General features: G+C 62.4%; 3 protein-coding genes across 5 annotated transcripts in view; 1 reads left to right on the top strand and 2 right to left on the bottom strand.

The window, feature by feature from the left end:
- Nucleotides 1–10,874, bottom strand: part of LOC108519359 (proline-rich protein 25) — a 14,869-nt gene extending 3,995 nt beyond the window's left edge. Inside the window, 3 exon segments of the mRNA XM_017858283.1 lie at nt 4,271–4,445; nt 5,697–6,183; nt 10,768–10,874. Of these exon segments, the coding sequence (XP_017713772.1) occupies nt 4,271–4,445; nt 5,697–6,183; nt 10,768–10,874 (769 nt within the window).
- On the top strand, nt 10,581–13,127 carry GNG13 (G protein subunit gamma 13). The gene is made up of 3 exons (XM_017858525.1): nt 10,581–10,679; nt 12,262–12,393; nt 12,549–13,127. The coding sequence occupies exons 2-3, from the start codon at nt 12,296–12,298 to the stop codon at nt 12,652–12,654; spliced, it is 204 nt and encodes a 67-aa protein (XP_017714014.1). The 5' UTR covers nt 10,581–10,679; nt 12,262–12,295; the 3' UTR covers nt 12,655–13,127.
- Nucleotides 13,128–13,228: 101 nt separating this feature from the next.
- On the bottom strand, nt 13,229–22,801 carry CHTF18 (chromosome transmission fidelity factor 18). 3 transcript variants are annotated; one of them, XM_017858523.1, is made up of 22 exons: nt 22,647–22,801; nt 22,276–22,473; nt 22,041–22,191; nt 21,686–21,854; nt 21,123–21,215; nt 20,983–21,035; nt 20,709–20,850; nt 20,007–20,216; nt 19,428–19,525; nt 19,030–19,153; nt 18,786–18,937; nt 18,565–18,658; nt 18,314–18,412; nt 18,110–18,240; nt 17,170–17,317; nt 15,916–16,140; nt 15,620–15,769; nt 15,379–15,509; nt 14,328–14,472; nt 14,110–14,229; nt 13,545–13,602; nt 13,229–13,466 (listed from the first exon to the last, which is right to left on the bottom strand). In XM_017858523.1, exons 1-22 carry the CDS (start codon nt 22,735–22,737, stop codon nt 13,330–13,332), a joined length of 2,919 nt encoding a protein of 972 aa, XP_017714012.1. In that variant the 5' UTR covers nt 22,738–22,801; the 3' UTR covers nt 13,229–13,329. The 3 variants fall into 3 exon arrangements, 2 of the variants coding, with proteins under 2 accessions (XP_017714012.1, XP_017714013.1); XM_017858524.1 differs by having other exon boundaries at nt 21,135–21,215; XR_001882629.1 differs by having other exon boundaries at nt 13,423–13,466; nt 13,545–13,629.
- Between the last annotated feature and the right edge of the window lie 174 nt (nt 22,802–22,975).

Below are 22,975 nucleotides of genomic sequence, written 5' to 3'. Positions count from 1 at the left end.
TTTTTATTTTTTTTTTTTTTTAACTTTTAATTTTTTTTTTTTTTTTTTTTTGAGACCAGGTTATGAGGCTGGCTAATTTTTGTATTTTTGGTAGAGACAGATTTTCGTCATGTTGCCTAGGCTAGTCTCAAACTCCTCGACTCAAGCAATCCACCCACCTCAGTCTCCCAGAGTGCTAGGATTACAGGTGTGAGCCACGGCGCCCAGCCAAAGCCCTGATTTCAATTAACAGTTTCCATTTAAGTTCACCTATGACTAAGCGCTTTGCATATGCCAGTATTCATGTGTTTTGGTTTGTTTAGAGACAAGGCCTCGCTCTGTGGCCCAGGCTGGAATCAGCTCACCGTAGCCTCAAACTCCTGGGCTCAGGTGATCCTCCTGCCTCAGCCTCCTGAGTAGCCCAGACGATAGCTGTGAGCCACCCATGCCCAGCTAATTTTTCTTTTTTTGAGAGATGGGGTTTTGCTATGTTGCCCAGGCAGGCCTTGAACTCCTGAGCTCAAGCAATCCTCCCTTCTCAGCCTCCCAAAGTGCTGGAATTATAGGCATGAGCCACCACCCCCAGCCTGGATTATTTTTAATGATGCCCACCTTGCCCCTGGCAGGCACTGCGCAAACACTTTACGCGGCGTCTCAGCCCACCCTCCCGACAGCCGTAGGCAGCATCGTCCTCCCCGTCCTCTGACGAGCAGACCTCAGAGAAGTTGGGCCACTCACCCTTGCCACCCGCCTAAGAAGTGGCAGAGCCAGCCAGGAGCCCAAGTCAAACACAGCCACATGGACAGCCGTCCCTCCACACCACACCTCCTCCCCACTGAGGGAGAGGCCGGCCAGTCCCTGCCCACATCAAGTGTCCTGAGAACCAGGTCTGCCTCCCCGCAGTACAGTCCTCTGGCCACTGGCTCCTCAGTGTGGGAGTCTCCTTTTGGGCAGAGAGCAGCCTGGTGCAGCCCAGAGCGCACTGGATGTCCCAGGGAAGCTCCAAAGAAAAACCCTCCATACTTTGGGAGGCCGAGACGGGCGGATCACGAGGTCAGAAGATCGAGACCATCCTGGCTAACATGGTGAAACCCCGTCTCTACTAAAAAATACAAAAAACTAGCCAGGTGAGGTGGCGGGCGCCTGTAGTCCCAGCTACTCGGGAGGCTGAGGCGGGAGAATGGCGTGAACCCGGGAGGCGGAGCTTGCAGTGAGCTGAGATCCGGCCACTGCACTCCAGCCCGGGCGACAGAGCTAGACTCCGTCTCAAAAAAAAAAAAAAAGAAAAGAAAAAACCCTCCATAGATTTGAGCCTGCTCCAGTGACCAGAGGTTCCGGACCAAGGGGGCACACACAGTTCGGGTTTGTGTTACTTCCCTTGGACATCCTGATGTGGCCTGTTTGGGAGAAAAAGCCAGGGACACCCTATCCTGTTAGCTCCATGTCCTAAGTCACCCAGACCTGTCCCACACCCTCCCCGCTACACCATCTCTACTGAGGCCTCTGCAGGATCCATCTAGGACATCATGAAAGGCTCTGCTAACCCTCAAAGCCCAGGTACCATGGGGTCCACATGTGGGTGACATTGTCCTAGAAAATCACGTAAGAAAGACCTCACTGTACGTCCCAGGCCTCCTCAGGGAACCGGAGGGGACCCGTTCCTCCCACACAGCAACCTCTGCAGCCTCTCCTCAAATCTCCCAGCCTCTACCACAGCCTCTCTCTCCCCTCCCTTCCTTCTGTTAAATGAAATCTATAGGAAGCCCTTGGTGGCCAGGCACGGTGGCTCACACCTATAATCCCAGCACTTGGGGAGGCCAAGGCAGGAGGATCACTTGAGGTCAGGAATTCGAGACCAACCTGGCCAACATGGCAAAACCTTGTCTCTACTAAAAACACAAAAATTAGCCAGGCATGGTGGCACATGCTTGTAATCTCAACACTTGGGAGGCTCAGGCAGGAAGAATCGCTTGAACCCGGAGACGCAGAGTTTGCACTGAGCCGAGATCACGCTGCTGCACTCCAGCCTGGCCAACAGAGTGAGACTTCATCTTAAAAAAAAAAAAAAAAAGTTCGATGTCACCAAACTGAAGCTAAGTTGTTTATCTGAACTTCTAAGAACTCAGGGGAGTAATAACAGCCAAATCCCCAAACAGGCCGGTCCTGGTCGGTACATTAAGGAGTTCTCTGCTTTCACCCTTACAAGAAAAGCAGTTTTGAAGGCAGCGATCCGTGTTTTCTGTTTGTTTTCCTCGGCCCTTCCGTCTAGAAAACCAGCCTCCTCTGTTCAGCCCCCCGGAGCACTCCCTGCTCTTTGTAGAGCCAAGCGTTGCCCGAATCGAGCATCACGAATGAAGCCAAAGAGGATCTTTAAACTAAATTTGTAATTTTGTCTTGTGACAATTCTCTGGACCAGCTCATGCCGGGAGGGAAAGGCGGCAAATCAGACACTGTCCTTGTGGACGAGGAGGGAGATGTCCGACCCGCCGTGGGTTATCTCAAGCACCTACTTGGCTGGATGAAGGGGCCCCTAGAAACCTCATAAAGCGCTGCCTGGGTGTGCCTGCGAGGGGCTTTCCACAGAAGCCTGCCTGGGGGTCCATGTCCCGAGGGGAAGACCCTCCATATGGACGGATACCGTCAATCACCTGGGGGCCCAGAGAGAACAAAAAGGGGCCCGACGTGGTGGCTCACGCCTGTAATCCCAGCACTTTGGGAGGCTGAGGCAGGTGGATCACTTGAGGTCAGGAATTCGAGACCAGCCTGGCCATGGTGACACTCCATCTCTACTAATACAAAAAATTAAACCAGGCATGGTGGCAGGCACCTGTAGTCCCAGCTACTCCAGAGGGTGAGGCAGGAGACTCGCCTGAACCTGGGAAGTGGATGCTGCCATGAGCTGAGGTCATGCCACTGCATTGCATTATCTGTAGCCTATGAGACACAGCCAGACTCTGTCCAAAAAAAAAAAAAAAAAGAGGGAAAAGGAGTTCTGATCTTGCTCCTGGCACTGGGACTCTCTCCTCCTCCTCCTGCCCTTGGACATCAGAACCCCAGGGCCCCCAGCCTTGGAACTCCAGGACTTAACACCAGCGGTTCCTTGGATTCTCAGCCTTCAGCCCTGGCCTGAGAGTCACACCTTTAGCTCCCCGTTCTTCCATTTCCTGACTTGGACTGAGCCAGGCTGCCAGCATCCCAGGTCTCCAGCTTGCAGACGGTGTCCCTCCCGGGACTTCTCAGCCTCCCTAACCACATGGGCCCATTCCCCTAACAAACCCACTCTCATCCGTCTCTCCATCTCTCTCTCCAATATATTGGTCTGCCTCTCGAGAATCCCTACTGATGCAACGCGTTTCTGTACACTGGCTTCTGCCTGGGATCTCACAGGTGTTCCAGGGAATAAGCATTCCACAACCCATGTGGGAAACTGTGGAGGACGGCGTGAAAGGAAAGCAGAAGCTCAGGACCCCAGTTCAGGCTGCCAAAAGGACAAAACGAAGCTGAAGACCGAGCCGGGCAAGTGACTGCCACTCCCTGGGTTCCTGGGCAAGTAACTACAGACGCGGGATCAGAGCTCACTCTCCGTTCCCCTCATCTTGGGGATGCATCATCAGCGATCCCCGCCCGCCGCCCACTCCTCTTCTCTTCCCACCGTGGGCTCAGAAACAGGAAACCCCACAGCCCACCTTCCCCCTTTTAATACAGAGGCTCAAACCCATCGCTGTAGAAAGACCTCGACCTTGCCGAGACACGCTCTGAAGCCCACCGAGGCCTGTCCCGGGTATTTCTTGGTTTACAACTGAAACGGACGAAAAAGACAGCGGGCATCCTTCTGGATCATCTGATTCTGCAGGGGCCTACGCCCTTCGCCATCTTCGAGACATTTTACGGTCCTGGAGTTGCAGAAAACTTCGAGCAATGCGAGCGACTCTCGACCAGCGTCGCGACCGTCAAATGCAATCGATCATCGCCAGTGGAGAGTGACCGGATATGAGGCGCCCCTGCCCGACTCCAACATGGCCGCCCAGCCCACGACCGAGGCCTGGGCCGCCGCTGCCAGGAGCCAAGATGGCTGCGTCGCGCGCTGACGTCACGCGCGCCCGGCCCCTTCCTGCCGCGACGCGGAAATGATCTCCCAAGGCGGAAGTAAACGGCACGCGACAGTCGGTTGAAAAGTTGGCGGGCGCGGACGAAGGCTGCGAGCGGGGCCGTCCGGGTGGTCTGGGCGACTGCCCCGAGGGCCCGACACGCCCTGCGGCCAGCCCCGACCGTCTTACCTCAGTTTCCCCACCTGTAAGAGGGGTCAGCGGGCGGGTGCCTTTGCCATCGCCCTTCTCTAAATGCAGGGACGGAAGACGGGCGCTGGCGGGACGGCCACAGGAGCCCAGGCCCGGCGCCTGCACGCGGGGCTCGTGCCCGGGAGTTTGACCAGATCGGGAGGCGGCAGGGGGCGGCGGCGAGGGGCCCTGGCGAGGGCACCGGCGGGACAGGGGGCAGCGCTGGCTGAGGCCCGGCGGCCAGAGGGAGCGGGAGGGAAGGTGCAGGGCCTGCGCTGCTGCTTCCGGGACACATCTAGCTTTTGAGGGTCACACCGCGGGGAAAGGTGACCTTTTGAAAAGGTAATGGGGGCCGCGATCCCTCCAGAGGCTGTAGGGAGGATCCTTCCTGCCTCTTTGAGCTCCTGGGGGCTCTGGGAGCTCCAGGCGTCCTTCAAAGGTTTGTCGCGGCGTGACTCCAAACTTTTTTTTTTTTTTCCTGAGACGGAGTCTCCCTCTGTTGCGCAGGCTGGAGTGCAGTGGCGCCATCTCAGCTCACTACAACCTCCGCCTCCTTGGTTCAAGCGAATCTCCTGCCTCAGCCTCCCGAGTAACTGGGATTACAGGCGCGGGCCACCACCCCTGGCTAATTTTTGTATTTTTAGTAGAGACGGGTTTCCACCATGTTGGCCAGGTGAGTCTCGAACTCCTGACCTCAGGTGATCTGCCCACTCTGGCCTCCCAAAGTGCTGGGATTACATATGTGAGCCACCGTGCCCGGCCTCAACTGTTTTTGAGGCAGAGTCTTGCTCTGTCACCCAGGCTGGAGTGCAGTAACTATCTCAGCTCACTGCAGCTTCCACCTCCCAGGCTCAAGCAATCCTTCCACCTCAGCCTCTCCAATAGCTGGGACCGCAGGTGCACACCACCACACCCAGCTAATTTTTGTATTTTTTTGTAGAGATAGGGTCTCACTGTGTTGCCCAGGCTGGTCTTCAACTCCTGAGCTCAAGGGATCCTCCCGCCTTGGCCTCCGTAAGTGCTGGGATTACAGGTGTAAGCCGCTACTTCCTGCCGTCTACTTTCTGTATTTTGCAAATAAAAGATTTGCAGGTCACATCAAATATCAAGTGATTGATCTGTGGGGACGCAGGCGCCTTCCTCAGAGCCCCTCTCTTCCTCCCTCCCTTTCTCCTGCCCCAGCCAGCCTTGTGCATCTGCACGTACCTGGGCTGCCCAGGGGCCCTCTGCTGCCCACTGAGTGCGAGAAGTCTCAGTCACTGCAGGGACCTGGGTGCTGCCACATGGGTGAAGAATCCATGGTGGCCAGTTGGAGGCCTCTAGCACAGACCCTGCACACCTGAAGGCTTCTGCTGGCAAAGCCCTGGGACCTCAGACCAGATGCCCAGGGCTACGGCCCACTTGGGATGACACACAGGGTCCCCAGATGGGTGCGTGTACCCCACTCACCCCCTTTTTGGGGTGCATGTATCTGTTCTGGGGCTGCTCTGGGCCCCAGGGATTGGGGGTGGACGGTGTTGCCTTGTGAGAAGGGGCCCGTGTGGCAGGAGTGCCCTGTGGGCGCAGGCCAGGCCCTGGAATGGTCTGTGCCTCGCACACTGCGTTGGCAAGCGACTGCGCTGTTCCTGAGCTGTTGAGGAGCTCAGAAATCCAGGCCAGCATCTTTCTGCCCCACGTGGTGGTAGAGATAGCCAGAAAGTGAGTGCCAGCCGCCCAGGGCCCCAGGCCCATTTCCCAAGACAAGGCTTGGCAACCTGTGGTCTGGTCTCCACATGGCAGGATGCACATTCGAGGCCTGTGACCCACGGGGTGGGAAGTGGGGCATGCAGGGGCCCCACCCGTTTTGGGGTGACCTGGCTGTCCCCAGCAGCCGCCTCTGCATGGGGGCTTCTGGTCAGTTTGGGCCGTCCTAGTGTCTCGCTGGGCTCTGCCAAACCCATTTGCCAATCCGATTTGGAAGACTGTCCCGTCTGCATGGTTTCCCTAGGCCTGGAAGCAGCAGCGGCACCACCCCCTGCACTGGGGGTCCCAGGATCCCCGATGGGCTGTGGCGTGACCCGTCCAGGCTCTTAGAGGCCAACCTGGACTCACAGGACGTCCTGTGGTTCGTGGTACAGGGAGGTCCTTGGGCCCCGACACACTTACAGTGGCAGCCCAGGGAGCCCGGAATGTTTGAATGAAGCCGTGGGGACAGCCAGAGGCCAAAACACACCATCTTAACTTCTCATTTTCCTTGGGCCAAATCACTGGACCTCTGTCATCCCTTTTTTTTTTTTTTTTTTTTTTTTTTGAGACAAGGTCTCCCTGTTGTGAGCTGTGGCGTGATCACAGCTCACTGCAGCCTCCACCTTCCAGGCTCTCGGGATCCTCCAGCCTCGGCCTCCCAAAGTGCTGGGATGACAGGGGTGAGCCACTGCACCCAGTCTAGTCATCCCAAAGCAAGTGTCAGTCTGTGTGGGTGGGGACTCTCCCAAAGCCAGAGGCCCCGTCAGGCTGCTACACGACTCTGGCCACCACCCTGCGGATCGCGGGCTCCTAGGAAAGCCGCCCCAGGGACCACAACACCGGAGGTGGCCTGGGGCAGAAGGCGCGACTCACTCGCCCTCCTCTCCCCCCACAGACCTTGGAAAGGTCTCACCTCAAGGCCTCCCACCACCCTCAGCTGAGCAAATGTGTGTCTATTTTGGAAAATCTGCAACGTCTTTGAGCTGATGCCCTTGAAAGAGTAATTTGGTGTAGCCAGCGGTGGGGGCCTCTGAGCCCAGCAGGCTGTTATTTTGCCCATCGGTTCCCCTTAAACACATTCAAGCTCGGAGTGGGGGCAGCACCCCATCCCCAGGAGCCCAGCTGGCATTGTTTCCGGGGACACACTGACCTCCAGTCCTCAGGCTAGGAGATAGGGCGTCCGAGGCCATGGGGATCCACTGCCCAGCCGGCTTCTGTGCTTCTAGGGCCTCCTGCCTCGGGCCACACTTCTGGTTAGCAAAGAGATACCTGGGTTTTCAGGAGACGGGCATCTCTTAAGCAGGAATCCTCCGGCAATTGCAATTGTAACCACGCACTGACCTGCAGCTGTTCTGAGTAAACTGAGCTGCAGCAGGCATGCTACCCCGAGGCTGCAGTGCAAGCGTGGCTACGGCCTGGCCCCTAGCAGGCCCCTGACTACACAATGGAGGTCAGGTGTGGAAGACAACCATGCACCCGGGATTCCCTTGAAGTTTTCTGTGCTTGTGTTTAAGAGCTTAAATTGTTTTTGAAAATCACTTTGAAACTTTCACAGAGGACGTAAAAGTCGTTGCCGTGAGCTTCCTCTGATTCAGAGAAGCGTCCTTCATTATTTCCCTGGGCCCCACGTTTGCGGTTTTGTTTGCAGGGACTGAGCGAAGTCAGCATGTCCTCCACACACATTCATCCATTACCCCCAGGCTGCCTGGGGCCAGCAGGCCACAGGGTCCCGCTAGGACAGCCAGAGCCCAGGATACAGGCGGGTGCAGGACGGGGCTAGCCCTGGGTCCCCAGCTCAGCACTTTGTTCCTCTGTTCCCTGGGAAGGTGACTGGTGTCGGGGGCTGTCTCCCTCACCCACTCGGAGTTGAGGCCACAGGCAGAGGCCAGTCCTGGGAGACCTTGCCGCCGCAGCTTCCAGCTAGGAGGGGGTCAGAGACCCCTGTGCCAGTGTGGGACCAAGCCCTAAGGTCAGCGTGAACGCCCCCTGGCCTCCCGTGCTTCCCCGGCGGTCTCGGCTGGCTGTAGATGGGGTCTCGATGCCCCTGCCCCAAGCCAGGCCCAGCTGCACAGGCCCATGCCTGGCAGGGCAGGAGCCCCTCGGGCCAGGGACAGCCATTTCTAGGCCAGCGGAAAGAGCCCTGCGTGTTCTCACCCAGCGGCCCAATTAGTGGCCTAATTTCAGAAAGGAGCCCCTGGCCTCCCGGGAGGCTGCAGTCACTCAGTTGGGGAAATGGCTGCCATTCTTCCCAACAAGCATCACTGAAGCCGGGTCCAGCTGTGGGGCCAGGGGAGGCAGGTTCTAGACCCCGAGGCTGACTCCAGCTCGAGGGGTCGCGGCCCGGATGTGTTTGGGGGTGTCCAAGTGCAGCCTTGGTAGGAAAGTAGAAGTCAGTCTTCGAGACCCCCGTCTTATTGAGGATGGCGTCTCACAGACCCTCACATGGGAGTGGAGGTTATTGTACCCGCCCAGGTCAGCACAGGACCTGCTTCTGATTCTGGGGGTCCACACGACATGGGGGGGGGATGACTGGTGCCCCCCACCCTGAGAGACAGGACCTACCACATGCCTGGGACATGGGCCTGGAGCAGACCCAAGGCCCTCGGCTCACCCTGGCCCTGCCCCCACTTCCCTCAACCTCCTCCTGCCCTCAAGCTTGGGCAGATAGGCGGGCCAGGTCCACCGTGCAGGTACACACAGCCGCTTCTCTCCTGAGACACTGAGGACCGGCAGGATCTGCCTGGACCACAGGGCAGTGCTCACTCCAGGACGTGGCCCACACCACACTCCAACTCGTCTCCTGATTCGCTGGGGGCACTGGCAGAGCTGGACATAACTCAGGCACCCTCAGTGACCTTACTGGGTCCAGTGAATTGCCCAAAAGCCAGAACCTGGAGCCTTGGCGACCCCATTAGGAGACGCCCTAGGTCCTTCCAGATGAGCAGATGCAAAAGCCATTTGGGGTCCTGAGAGTGGCCACAGAACCCCCAGCTCTCACAACTCAGCTGCAGCGCTCAGGGTGTCCCCACCCTGGCCCTGGCTCCAAGCCACCTGCTGTCCCAGTGAATGCAGGGACATGTCCTGGGGTCCCCCCACCTTGCCTGCATCCTGGGGCAGCACACACGCTTCCCCCAACAGTCATTCCACTCTCTGGCGCCCGGACGGAGTGGTGCCCCCAGCCATAGGGAGAGCCCTCAGCAGCCCAGATACTAAGGTGTATCCGGAGTCACAGCACCCAAGGGCACAGGCAGGGCAGGGCGGGCACTGGGGCCAGGGAGAACTCGTCCAGCTCCCACCCTGCCAAGAGGAGCAGCCATCTGCCCTGAGGAGGAGGCCTGGTGCCCTGGGTTTTAAGCTGCCCCACCCCACCCCCAAATCCGTAATAAAAATAATCCTTCCCTAATGTGCCCCAGTTCCAGAGGCGCCTCTGATGCAGCCAACCCCCATCAGGGCGGGAGGTGCAGGTGGCCCCGTTTCACAGAGTCACAGCGGCGAGGAGGCCTGCTGAGTGGCTTCAGGGGCCTGGGCGCCCGAGAGGGACAGGCCCACCTCTCCCCAACCACCCCTGCAGGGCTCTGGGCCACCCCAGGCAGGCCGGGCAGTTCCCTGTGACACTGGGGAAGACACTACCTGCTCACAGGCCCCTGGCCCTGGGAGCACCTGCCAAGGGCCTGGCCCAGGCTTCCCCGGGGGTGGCCCAGCTTCTGCAAGGACTGAGTTTGGGGAGCTTGGCCCTGTGCCCCCAGAGGCTGCTGTTGCTGCATGGGGGCCCCCACCTAGGATGCAACCTGGTGTGTGCGTCACCTGCTGGTACACAGGGCGCAGCTCCCACAGGAGCCCAAGGGGTGCACCCAGGGCAGGCTGGGAGGAGACACAGGGAAATGTGTCAGCAGAAAAGGGGCCAGTCTCAGCTCTGCAGGCTGACAGATGCGGAACTGCAAAGGGAAGCCCCCTCCCCAGAGCGTCGAGGCCACGCAATCCCTGCCCAAGCGCTGCAGCTGGGTGCACCTCTCCCGAGGCAGCATGCCCCACAGCACCCACAGGGGGCCGGTGCTGGAGACGCCTCAGGCCGCCACTCGCAGCTCAGATCAGACTGAAGAGCACGGCAGCCTCCTGCCCTCCGGAGCTGGCCGCTGGTCTGGGAACGGGGGATAGGGCCGGAGCAGGGAGCTCCACGGAGACCGGGGCCCCTAGCAGGAAGAGGCTCACATCCCAGGGTGAGCCACATGGGCCACACAGGATGCCTGTTGGGGGACACAGCTGAGGGTCACCTGAACCCTGCAGGCTGCAGAGGCCCCAGAGAGTAAAGGGTCCTAGTCCCATCCCCACTCCTCCCGACTGGCCCAGGACACTGGAGGGGGAAGGCCCCCGGTATGCAGCTGAGGAATCCACCCACTCAAGTGGAAGGAGACCTCTCCACCAGGCCCAAGCTGGTCCCTCAGGGAAACTGGACCAGCCCCACACTGGCCACTGGCTGCATGTCCACCCACTGGGCGAGCCCTGGGCAGCATAGGCTGTCTCTGGGGTCAGCCCAGCCCTGAGGAGGGGATGGGGGTGGCGCCAGGGCCCAGGTGGTGGGAGGGGCGGGGCGCAGCCAGGGCTCTGCCTGGCAGACTCCCGGCACATCACTTGGCCCTTGCTGTCACTCGCAGTCGCCTAGCTTTTGTCATCATTGTCCCTCCGCTGTCACCTTTCAAGGTAGGTCCGACGAACAGGCCCCTGGGGCTAGGGAGGGCCTTGAGGCTCCGCGGCTCTCAGCTGGCCCAGGTCAGTCCCATGGGCTCACCCTAACTCCCGGGACGAGGGTGGCTGCCCCACGGACAGCGAGACCCGACCCCAGCCGGTGCTGCAGGCAGGGAGGCAGCTCACGCGGTGCGGGGGAGCTGTGTCCATCCGAGCGCTGTGCGCCGCCTGCAGTGCCCACCGAGTCCTAGCGACTGGGGGCGTCCACAGGGTGCGTGGGGCAGGTGGCTGAGCTCAGCGGCAGCTGCGCGAAGGTAGGGCTGGGCGGTGAGGACTGGCTGTGGGCGGGGCACCAACACCCCAGGCCTGGGAGGACCTGGACGCATCTGGTCCCGCACCCACATGGCTGAGTAGGGACTCGGAGGAAAGATCCGCACTGGGGATGGGGGCAGGTTGGGTGCTGGAACTCGAGGAGGGAATCCTCTCTCTGCATGACCCTGATCGTTCCCCAGAAATCTGCCCCCACTTGTTCCCTGAGCTCCCACCCCGGGTCTGCCGGCTGCTGCCAGTCTGCCCACTTCCCCAACCGGGATCCCACCAGCCCCAAGCCCTGGGCCCCTCCCTCGCTGGGGAGCAGCTGCGCGACCAAAGGGATAGGGAGACTGTGGGGCCAAGAGCCCCCTTCACAGCCAGAGGCAGGCTCCCCCAAACTCGACGCCAACCCCCGACCCACCCTCCCAAGGTTCAGCCCTGTCTCCCAACCTTGGGGATTGGGGCCAGGGTTGGGACAGAGTGAGGGACTCCCTGGGCCCCTGGAGTGGGCAGGGGGTAGGAGAGGCAGGGGGCATCCCACCCCTGCTTGCCTTGAACTTGTGGCAGTTCTGAGGTGTCAACCTGTGGCTTTCCCAGGCTGGCCACAAGCAGAAAGCATGCAGGTGATGTGTGTGTGGTTGCCAGACACACTGGGGACCCAGGGGCCACCAACAGCCCATGTCCCAGACTCAGGTCGTGTAGCCTGAGCCCCCAAGATCCTGAGCACACACCCCACCTGCCAGAGATGCAAACTGCAGCAAAACGTTCCTGTCCAGGAGTCCTGGCTCTGGACCGGGCTCTGCCCATGCAAAGCAGAGGGGCATGCAGCGGGGCGGGGCAGGGGCCACCTCCTGAGGACCTCACCCCACACCTCACACCGTGGTCTGAGTCAGCCTGCATGGGCCTCAGTGGGAGGGTGGGAGCTGGGGGCCTGCAGTGCTGAGCACCCATTCTGCTGTCTGCAAGGGGCCTTCTTAAGGTGTTGGGGGGTGTGGGGGAGTAGCTAAGAATGCAAAGTTTCTTGCAGTTAATTAATCCCACTGGGGGAGGCGGGAGCTGGGGCCTAATGGGAACTTACCCTGTGCCCTACACCCTAGCAACGCCTGTAGACCTGGGAAAGACACAAGTGGAGAAAACAGGGCCCAGGGTACTGGCCCAGGCAGTGGTGGGGACTCTCGCCCCTTCATCCTGGGGGGCTCAGCTCAGGCCTGCAGGGAGGGAGCAGTGGGGATGGGGACCACAGGCTGGCAGCCTCGGCCCTGTGGCTTCCTCCTGTGCCCTCCAGCCCCAGGCTGGCTGCTTCAGAAGCCCCCGACGCCATGGAGGAGTGGGACGTGCCACAGATGAAGAAAGAGGTGGAGAGCCTCAAGCACCAGCTGGCCTTCCAGCGGGAGATGGCATCCAAGACCATCCCCGAGTGAGTGCCCCACCCACCTGATTTGCCTCTCATTTGTCTGCCCTGCGCCGGCCGCTCATTTTCATAGCCATGACCACCACCGCCGATGGGCAGGTACAGCAGGAGGCCCTCGGGGGCCAGGTGCCACCACTCACCCACCACCCACCCACCCGCAGGCTGCTGAAGTGGATCGAGGATGGGATCCCCAAAGACCCCTTCCTGAACCCTGACCTGATGAAGAACAACCCATGGGTAGAAAAGGGCAAATGCACCATCCTGTGAGCCCCGCACCAGGCCCCACTCACACCATCCTGTGAGACCACGCCCGGCCCCACTCCCACCATCCTGTGAGACCACGCCTGGCCCCACTCCCACCATCCGGTGAGACCACGCCCGGCCCCACTCCCACCATCCTGTGAGACCACGCCTGGCCCCACTCCCACCATCCGGTGAGACCACGCCCGGCCCCACTCCCACCATCCTGTGAGACCACGCCTGGTCCCACTCCCACCATCCGGTGAGACCACGCCCGGCCCCACTCCCACCATCCTTTGAGACCACGCAAGGCCCTACTCACTCCATCCTGTGAGCCCCACTCCCGGCCCCACTCCCACCATCCTGTGAGACCACACAAGGCCCCACTCACTCCATCCTGTGAGTCCCACTCCCGGCCCCACTCCCATCATCCTGTGAGTCCACGCCCGGACCCACTCGCTCTATCCTGTGAGCCCCACACGTGGCCCTACCCATTCCATCCTGTGAGACTGCACCCAGCCCCACTCACTCCATCCTGTGAGCCCCTCTCCTGGCCCCACTCCCACCATCCTGCGAACCCCACTCCACTCGCGCATGACTGCAGTCTGTAAAGCGTGACTTTATAAAGACGTCTCCAGGTTTCCGTCTCTCTGCACACTCTCCGGGAAGCAATGCAGGGGTGTGTCCGCGGGTCAGAGAGACCTAGAGCAAGTCCCTGATGTACAGCCTGCGCCGCACAGCATTGGAGACACCCTCGTTGAAGCGGAACCAGACCTCGCTCCTGCCCACCGCTGTGCCCATGCGCCGCTCCACTGAGTCCTGCTCCGAGGCCGTGTCCCCTGCAGGGCCACAGGGTTGCTCCTCAGCTGGACCCCAGCACCCCAGGCCCCCCACAACCCCACATCCCCCACACACACCTGCACTTGGGGCTGCTGTGCTCCTGACAACCACACGTCCAAAGAAGTCCCTCTCAGGCTGATGGGGAGGAGGGACCAGTCAACCCTGTAGGACAGATGCCCCATCCAGCCCCTGCCCAAGACGGGAGGACGAAGAGCCTCTCCAGGGAGGAAGGGCCGGAGCACCTCTGAGACACCTTTCCAAACCTAGCCCAGGCCAGCTGCCCCTCACCCCTCACTACCATCTGCTTCCCACCAGGTGCCAACCAAGAAGAGCCAATATAGCCACTCTTCTGCCCACACGGGAAACAGGCCCAAGTAGAACCCTGGTCATGCTGAGTGTAGGGAGCTGGTCCTTCAGAGCCCCACCATAGGGCACTGAGCCAGCCCCACCCTCAGCCAGACTCCTCCTGTGGCTCAGCCCCAACCCCAAAGACACCCTAGCCCCACCCCATGGGTGCCTTGGCCCCACCCCTGAAAATACCCTGGCCCTGCCCCTGAAGATACCTTGGCCCTACCTCCTGACTGCCCCAGCCCCACCCCCAGAGGCACCCTGGCCCTGCCCCCGTGGCTGCCCATTCCACACCTGTTCCTCCCGGACCGCTCGCCTCATGATGTGCTCCAGCCGCTGCTCGTGGTTGCGTGGGGCAGGTCGGCACACCCCTTTCTCCCCACTGCCCCGTAGCCCTGGGGAGCTCCCGTCCACCTGCAGGGAGCACGCACTGTGAGGTCTGGTCACACAGGGCTACGGTGGGGATGGTCCACGCCAGGCCCCAACCTGCTCCAGAGCCTGGGTGGGCTCACCTGGGGGCTGTTCTCTGCCTGGGCTGGAGCCTCCGCCCGCCGCATCTTCTCCACCTCGATCTCGCGGGCGATGAGCTGCTTGGCCTGGTGGGTCAGGGGCCTGCGGGCAGGCAGCTCGGGGAAGCGGCAGAGTTCCTCCACGTTCCTGCTCAGCGCCGGGGGCACCAGGGCAGGTCAGTGGGGCCAGGCCCAGGACCAGAGACCTGCCAGGCGCTCCAACCGCTAACCCCAAAAGTCACAACGCCAGAGCGGGAATGTGGGGTGAGTCCTGGTGCCGCCACACCCCAACCCCACAGCAGCCGAGTTTAACTGCCCCGAGCCTCAGTTTCCCCAACTGCAAGTACACGTGGGATGATGAAACCTGCCGAGGGCTGCCACGACAGTGACTTAGTGTCCTGCACGTTGGTGCCGTTGCCGGGGCAGCAGGACCCTGGGGCTACTGCCCCGTGCCTCACACCCGCCACCCCTGTGGCCATCCCACAGCGGGAAACAGCCTTGGAAAGCGCAGTCACTCTCGGGCCCCAGCTCCAGCTCCATGTGGGGCACTAAGGTTGGGAGCAGCTCTGCAGCAAAACTCAGGTCCCAGGGCCAATCTCAGGGGCTGGAGGTGACCCCCCCCTTCACAGTCACATCAGAGTGAAGGATACGCTGGGGCCCGACACCCCAGACACCATGACTGGGCTTTCAGACTCCTGGCCCCATGCGGGCCCTGGCACCTCGAGCACCTCCAGGCCCCACCCCANACACCCGCCACCCCTGTGGCCATCCCACAGCGGGAAACAGCCTTGGAAAGCGCAGTCACTCTCGGGCCCCAGCTCCAGCTCCATGTGGGGCACTAAGGTTGGGAGCAGCTCTGCAGCAAAACTCAGGTCCCAGGGCCAATCTCAGGGGGCTGGAGGTGACCCCCCCCTTCACAGTCACATCAGAGTGAAGGATACGCTGGGGCCCGACACCCCAGACACCATGACTGGGCTTTCAGACTCCTGGCCCCATGCGGGCCCTGGCACCTCGAGCACCTCCAGGCCCCCACCCCACGCACTGGGGGACTCACGGTTCCAGCCTGTAGATGTACTGCCCGTCGGGCGTGCGCTCCTGACGGTAGGTCAGGCTGTAAGCGAGCATTGTGCCCACCAGGCTGGCCAGCTGTTGCTTCTCATGGGTGCTGTACAGCTGTGTGCTCACCTGGGGGCCGGGGGCAGCAGGCGGGGGGCTGAGCAGGCTATACAGCTGTGTGCTCACATGGGACGGGAGGACAGCAGGCGGGGAGTCCCCACCCTGGGGACGGTACTCACGGGGCGGAGCTTGGGCGCAAGAATGTCCAGGAGCAGGCAGAGGGCGTCCAGGAGCAAGGCCTGGGGCGTGGCCCGGCTGCGCGTGGCTGGTGCGATGCCGGACACCAGTGTCTGGATCAGGTTCCTCATCTGGCTCATCCGGTTTTGGGCCTGGGGCAGGGGGTGCGCCAAGGCCTGGTCACCGGGGCCTCCCAGGCCAAGTAGGGGAACAGTGGGTGGGGGAACAGTGGGTGGGGCCGGGGGCAGCCGCACGGGCAGCACAGGGGTGCGCAGGAGTGGCGCAGGGGCGAGCACACCTCCTGATGGCTGCTGGGGAAGGTGATCCTGGGTGTGTGGCTGGAAGCAAACAGCACGTGGAAGGCCACAGGCAGGAAGGGTGGGTAGCGCAGCAGCTGGAAGCTCTGGCTGTGGTGAGCAGCACCCGTCAGCAGGTCGTCGAAGGCCAGCCAGTCGAGGGCCGCACACACGGCGCCCAGGCTGGAGTCTCGAAGCCGCAGGCGCAGGAAGTTGTCAAACAGGCCCTGCAGGCAGCCAGCAACCCCTGAGCTCCTGCCCCTCATGCCCCTGCCCTCCTGCCCATCCCAGGAAAAGTGCACCACCACAAACCCTCCACCTCCGGCCCGCATGCCGCCTGCCCCACAAGGCTCCAAGGACCCTCCACAAGGGTCCCCACAAGACTGGGCATCGGGCAGCAGCACACACCAGCAAGGGGCCATGGGGCCTGGGGGTTGGAGGAGGGTCCACCCTGAGCATCCTCACTCCAGCTTGACAGAGACTGAGACAAGGGGGTGAACTGCCCACCAGAAGGCCTCCAGGAACCAAAGAGGTCCAGCCTCACTCGGCCCCTCCTTAGACTGCCTGAGGAAGCTCCGCCCACCAGAGTCCCTACCCCTGTTCCTCGGGGGACCCTATCCACGCTGCCCCTCCACACCGCACGGCCCCCACCCATTCTGCGAGGGAGTCTATCCCGCCGCTGCTCCACGCTGCCCCTCCACACCGCACAGCCCCCACCCGTTCTGCGGGGGACTCTATCCCGCCGCTGCTCCACACTGCCCCTCCACATCGCAAGTTTTGGGATTTGGGGATTGATTGTGGATCCCCAGCTGTTAATCCAAAGCTGCTTAGAGTCAGCAGGCAGCTTAGGCAGGGACTCCCGGGGGCAGGATGGCAAGAAGCCCTCACTGCCCTGCTCTCCACCCCACGTGCACCCTAAGTCCAGAATCCAGCCCCTCACAGCCCCAGGCCACGCGATCGGGCAGAGGCTCCACCCCAAACCGCTGAGAGTCCCAAGCAGCCACCAGAGCGACCTCCCCCGTCAGATGGCCGCCCCTCCCTCCTTGCCTGCCAGCCCATGCCCTGCAGCCCCTCCCACCCTCCTAGCTCCTGCTCCCCACCTCAGAGGCCTCCTGGCACCCCATCTCCCGAACCTGGCTCTCTCAGCACCCTCAAAGCACCTCCCTGTCCACACGAGAGGGTCGGCAGGGGCAGGGACACAGCCCAGGTCCTGAACAAGCAGCCCCCAAGCAGGGATTTTGGGGGAGGACGGGTACCTGGACCACCTTCTCGTGCTCGCCCGCAGAGGCGGCGGCATGCAGGATACGGTAGAATCGCTGCGAAGCGGAGGTCAGGGAGCCCACGTCCCCATCACCCAGCAGGAGGGTGTCAGCAGGCAGGGCGGGATCCTGGCCCACACGGCGCCTGCAGATGGGGTGCTGAAGCTGGATGGGCCCATGTAAGAGCAGAGGGAGCCCCACCGTCTCCCAGGGAAACTCAAAGGCCCCATCAGAGCCGCCACCCACTTCATTCTTCTCAGCAGGAAGACAGCCAAAGACACGCCCGGACCTCAACTCCCTGAGAAATTCCCTCAAGCCGACGAGGAGCCCCACTCCGGGGGGAGCCCCACTCCGGGGGGAGCCCCACTCTGGGGGGAGCCCTGCCCTGACCCTCTGGGGCTAGGGAACCCCAGGGAAAGTCACCCCGCAGGGTCCAGGCCAGGAGCAGCACATGCCACTGGCCCAGGCCGGCATCTCCCATGTCCTGCGGCACGACCAGGCCAGCATCCCCTGGGGTCCCGTGCCAGGTCAGGACGGAGACATGCTGGCTGCTCCTGCCTACAGGAGGCCTCGTGGTGTGGAGAGGCAGGAGCTCAGAGACCACAGCCCAGGTCAAACATGGCAAAAATGTGGGTGCAGCTGGTGCAGGGTCTAGGTCAAAGGGCGCCCTGGAGAGGGACACCCTGGAGGCCCCACCACACTGGGGGTACCATTCCCACAGGGGGCCCTGGAGGTTTCCCTGGCTGACCCACCAAGGCTGCAGTGGTGAGAAAAAGCCAGGAAAAGGCTGAGGAGGGCCCTGGAGACCAGACCAGGCAGCCACAGGCTCAGGACAATGAGTTCCCGCCTCAAGGATCGTGCTGGTCTGCACACAGGGCCAGCGTCCTAGGGTCTGGGCACCGTGGTCGTCCAGGCCAAGGCTGTGGCCACCGCCTACCTCTGGGCTCGAGGCAGCTGGAAGACCTCCTGCCACACCGAGAAGAGCCCTCTGCGCTGGTCCTTGAGGCCCACGCGTGTGGCCTTCACGTCTCGCACACTCAGCTCCCGCTGGCCCCGACTGTACAGGAACTGGACACAGGGCGGGGGCGTGAGAGGCGGCTGACTCCCGACCCCACCCCACCTGGTGCCTGCCGGCCCCCACCTGCAGGGTGTTGATGCAGGCCCGGATGTCATTGTCAGTTTTCTCACAGAGGGCCGCCAGCACCCCCGGGTCAGTCCTCATGCCCTGCCGCAGGGAGACCTGGGGGAAGAGGGCTGCTGGAGGGCCCGATGGTATGCCCCAGCCTGCCGGGGATGACCAGGGCTCCATGGGGAGGGGCAGGGAAACGGGCCAGAACGAGGTGACACCCCCAACCCTGCCCTCAGCCACGCTGCTCCCTGGGCTCCACCGACCTCCTGGAGTCGCTGCACTAGCCTCGAGGGCAGAGTCGGCGGGAAGTGGAGCAGGAAAGCCTGCTGTTTCAGCTGCCGCAGGGACGGTGCGAACCTGAGGAGAGGCAGCAGGGCCAGGGACCCCGGAGTCGGCACCTCAGCCCAGGACACAGGGACAGGACAGGTCCCTCCCTCCAGGCGCCGGGGCCTCTCCTGACCGTGGCGCCCACCCGTGCACTCACTGGTCATTGCAAATGCAGATAATGGGCCTCAGGAGGAGCCCCCCCTCTGCCCGGCGCCGTCGGCCGCCACCCGAAGGCACAGCCGGGTCCTGTGGCTCCGCCTTCTGTGGCCCCTTGCGGTTCAAGATGCTCAGGAGGACGTTGATGGCAGCCTTGGGGGAGGTGCAGAAGACAGAGTGAGTCCAGGCCCTGCTGCCCGCCTGCCTGCCCGCCCACCCACCGACACAGGCATCAAGGAGCCCACCACGGGGGCCCCGTCGATCTCATCGATGACCAGGCAGTTAGGCTTCCCGCCAGCACCCAGCACCGACTCCATCTGGGTGGCCGCCTCGATGCGCGTGCGGAAAGCCTCCGGGCTACGGTCGTCACTGGAACAGGGAGGTCAGAGGTCGTCAGGACAGCGGGCATCTCTGGCCAGGCAGCCTCCCGAGGCCAGGGCTGCTGCACTTGCGTGGAAGCCGCCACATGACGCGGCCGTGCCGATCCCGTGAACCCCAAGGAAGGACACGTTTCCCCGGCCCACACGCCCAGGCCCCCACCACCCTCGAGATGGGAACATCCACACCCGGTTTCAGGTCCACAGCCCAAATTCAAACACATCAGGACAGAAAGAGAGCCAGAGACAGGCCTCACGTCACTCACCTGGCGTTCATCTCCACCACAAAGTACCCCGCATGACGTGCAATCACGTGTGCCAGGGTGGTCTTCCCCAGCCCCGGAGGCCCACACAGCAGTGCCACCTGCAGCCCAGGTAGACGGAGGCGTGGTGTGCACCGCACCTACAGGATGCTCCGGGCCCAGCAACCAAGGACTGCCATGTGTGTCCCACAGGCTGCGGGCTCCCCCCGCCCCACTCCAGCCATCAAATAAGAACAAAATTCAGCACGCTCATGCACCAAGGTGGCAACAGAAAAAAACCCTGCACAAAGCAAGGTTCGTGCAGACAAAACACAGCTGGTACCCAAGTGACAGCCCCCAGAAACCACCCACCTTCCACCCAGATCATCTCGGCCAACTGCAGAGCCCTTCGGAGACACTCACTTCCCCCTAAGTTGTTACCAGAACAGATCCAGTTCTAACTCATGCTAATGGCACTTCACACCAAGACCCACATGTCATTACACCCACGGCTCCTGGAAAAACTCAACAGGCTGCCAAGGTGCCGGCCGCCAAGTGCAAAGCCTCAGGCTTATTGCCAGCGGCATGGCTGGCAGGGCTCACCTTCTGCCTCGGTCGCTGGCTCGGGTCCAGCCCAGCCTCCAGCATCTCTTCCAGCACCTGTTCATGGCTCTTCCACTTTCCTGGGGCCGTGGCCTCCTTGCTGACCCGGGCCGGCTCAACACTGGGCCTGGGCTTCCGGGAAGGCCTCTCGTGGCCAAACACCACCAAGTCCCACAACTTCAGCCACTTGAGCAGGCAGCGGTTGGTGAACTACGGGAAGGGAGGCATAGCCTGAGGGCACCGTCTCCATGCATGGCCAGTCAGCCTGCAACCTTGAGCCCCATGACCCCATGGGACGCTGAGCCGCAGGATGAATGGCCACCCCCATCCTCCTGCTGGTGAGCAACCACGAGGCTCACACCAGGGGCTCCGTCCCCACGGCTCTGGCCACAACCCATCTGGGAGGCACCTGCCCTCCCCAGGGGCACCCCAGTGTTAGCTGCTGCCAAGGTAGGTAAAGGAACAGAGACTTGGATCAGGTGACACCCTGGACTCCTGGACCCCTGGCCTGCCTCACATGTCACAAGGGGCCAGTAGCACAGCCCTGTGCTCAGTTCCCCGCCTACAACTCTAAGGGATAAGCCAGAGCCCACTCCGTCCCCGAAGCCCTGTGGACCAGCTGTGCAAAAATCACTGGGTCCAGGTTCTTCCCTCTTGGGAACAGAGGACACCAATCACACTTGAGCGAGAGCAAGATCTCACGTCATCACTGAGCAGCTCCGTGTAGTGCCGCGGTGCAAACTCATCCACCCAGAGGCAGTGAGTGGAGGCGTCTTGGCCGTCAGCTGGCTCCTCCTCAGGGGCCCTCACGGGCTGGGCTGCCTCCTCCTCCCCTGATCCGAGACTGGAGAGAACCATGTCCTGAGCCACAAACCCCTCGCAGGGACCCTGCCTGCCCACACACCACAGAACGTGAGCTAAGAGGTCATGCAAGAGCCAACGAGAGTCCCCAGGGCGGAAGGGCTGGCAGAGTCACCTGCGCAGGGTGTCTGAGAGCCTCTGGGCCTCCTGAAGCAGCCGCTCCCGCCGCTGTGTAAACAACAGGCTGGGATCAGGAGGGATCAGGAGGGCTCAGGCGGCCCCGCCACCGCCCCCCAGCAAACCCGCAGCCTCAACCTCGCCGTTGACCTGCTCCTTCAGGGAGGCAAAGGACACACCCAGCAGGTCCAGCTGGCCACCGCCTCGCCACGGGATGTGGAGCAGAGGGCTCTGTGGGGAAGGGAGAACAATTGCCCATGGGCTCCTCCCGGGTCACAGGGCTCACCTCAGCCCCCATCAGTGCTCACGGACCCAGGTGGGACAACCCCAGTAAGCTGGCCGGTGAGGGGTGGGAGACGGGGCAGGGGCCAAAAGAAAAAAACCAGCCCGATGAGACAGCTGCAAAAGGGAAGCTGCAAAGAAGGGCAGCTTTAGAAAAAAGGAAGAAAAGGCAAAAGCAGGAACAGGAAGCAGAGACGAGACCCTCTCCACCCCCAGGCCATGCAAACAGGAGGGACAGCAGCCCGGCGTGGGAAGACTGTGTCCTCTAACGCTACGCCCCACGAAGCAGCCTCCCCCAAGGCAGCCCGTGGCAGTGTGCACAGGACCGGCTGTGAGCAAATGGCACAGGTGAGGGCTCCAGGACCCTTTCCTGAACAGCACCAGCCCACCCACCGTGCAGGAAGGCCACGGCCACCCACCTGCACCCCTGTGGCCACAGGGTCAGCACGCAGCACCAGATAGGCCCGGACGCCCTCCGTGGATGTCACAGGGACATAGTCCTCCAAGATGGGGGGCCGCCTCAGGACGGGATTGCGGGCGGCTGGTGAGGCCCGTGTGAGACCCACGTCCGCAGCAGCGTCTGAGGCTCTGAGGAGAGACCAGAACTCAGTGACAGAAACTCAAGCCTCAGGTCACCCTTGGATGTGGGTGTCCAAGGCCACCCTCAGTCATGGAACCCTCTCCGCCCCCCAGGCCTCATCCAGGGCACCGGATGGGCTCCATCTGCGTCCCAATGGGCAGATAGGATGGGACGCCCATGTCCAAGCCACACACTCGTAGTCCCAGAGCTCAGCAAGGTTCTCAGGACTTGGCGGCGGGGTGATGTCCCTCCGCGGGGAGTCGGGAATAGGCAGCTCCTCCATCTCCTCCGACCTGAAGTTCAGCCTCTTGACCACCTGCAGCCTAGGCCGTTTGATCCTGGGGGCTGGGGGAGACACATGCAGGGAACCAGAGGCCGCCTCAGCCTCGCGCCCACCCCGGAGGCCCTGGGGCAATGCCGCCGACCTACCGTGGGGCAGGGACCCAGCCGGCTGCAGGTAGGCGTCCACCTGCCTCTTCCCGGCGCGGCCCTGGCTGCTGCCCAGAGATGCGGCTGGGGCGGGGCGGGAGGCCGTGTCCCCTCTGGCGAGGACCTCCTCGAACGTCCGCGGGGGCCGGCCCGCGATGGACAGGGGGACCCCGGAGGGCGACGGAGTCGACGCCCCTCCTGGGAGAGGAGACTGTCAGCGGCCGCCCCGAGACAGCAGATCCCGCCAGCGGCGGCGTGGAGGGCCCTTCGGCTACCGGCACGCCGTCCCCGAGGTCGCCACTGTCCCGGCTTTCGCAGCGGCCTCGCCTCCTCCCGACATCCCTCCTCGACTGCCGGGGGCCGCGCCTCACCTTCCAGCTCGGCCAGCACCTCCAGCTCGGCCGCGAACTGGCTGTGGAAATCGTCCTCCACGCCGCACAGCTCCTGCTCGTAGTCCTCCATGCCGTCCGCGAGCCCGGGCTCCCGCTCCGAACCTCCCGCGTTGCCACCGCCGCCGCGTACCACCCGCCCCGAGCGTGCCGGGCGCCGCCAATCAGCAGCCGGCGTGCCCGGCGGCCCTCGCCACTGGTCGGAGGGGCGGAGGCGGGGCTGCGCGCGAGGTGGGCGGGGCGAACTCCTGCTCCGCAGCCCCCGCGGCCTGTCCGGGGGAGCTCGCCATTGGTCGGCGCAGCCGCCCTTC

The sequence above is a fragment of the Rhinopithecus bieti genome, unplaced genomic scaffold, assembly GCF_001698545.2.
Source record: "Rhinopithecus bieti isolate Rb0 unplaced genomic scaffold, ASM169854v2 scaffold_47707, whole genome shotgun sequence".
In the NCBI taxonomy this organism is placed as follows: domain Eukaryota; kingdom Metazoa; phylum Chordata; class Mammalia; order Primates; family Cercopithecidae; genus Rhinopithecus; species Rhinopithecus bieti.
The sequence above is the reverse complement of the archived record's forward strand: the minus strand, read 5'-3'. Positions and strand labels throughout refer to the sequence as shown.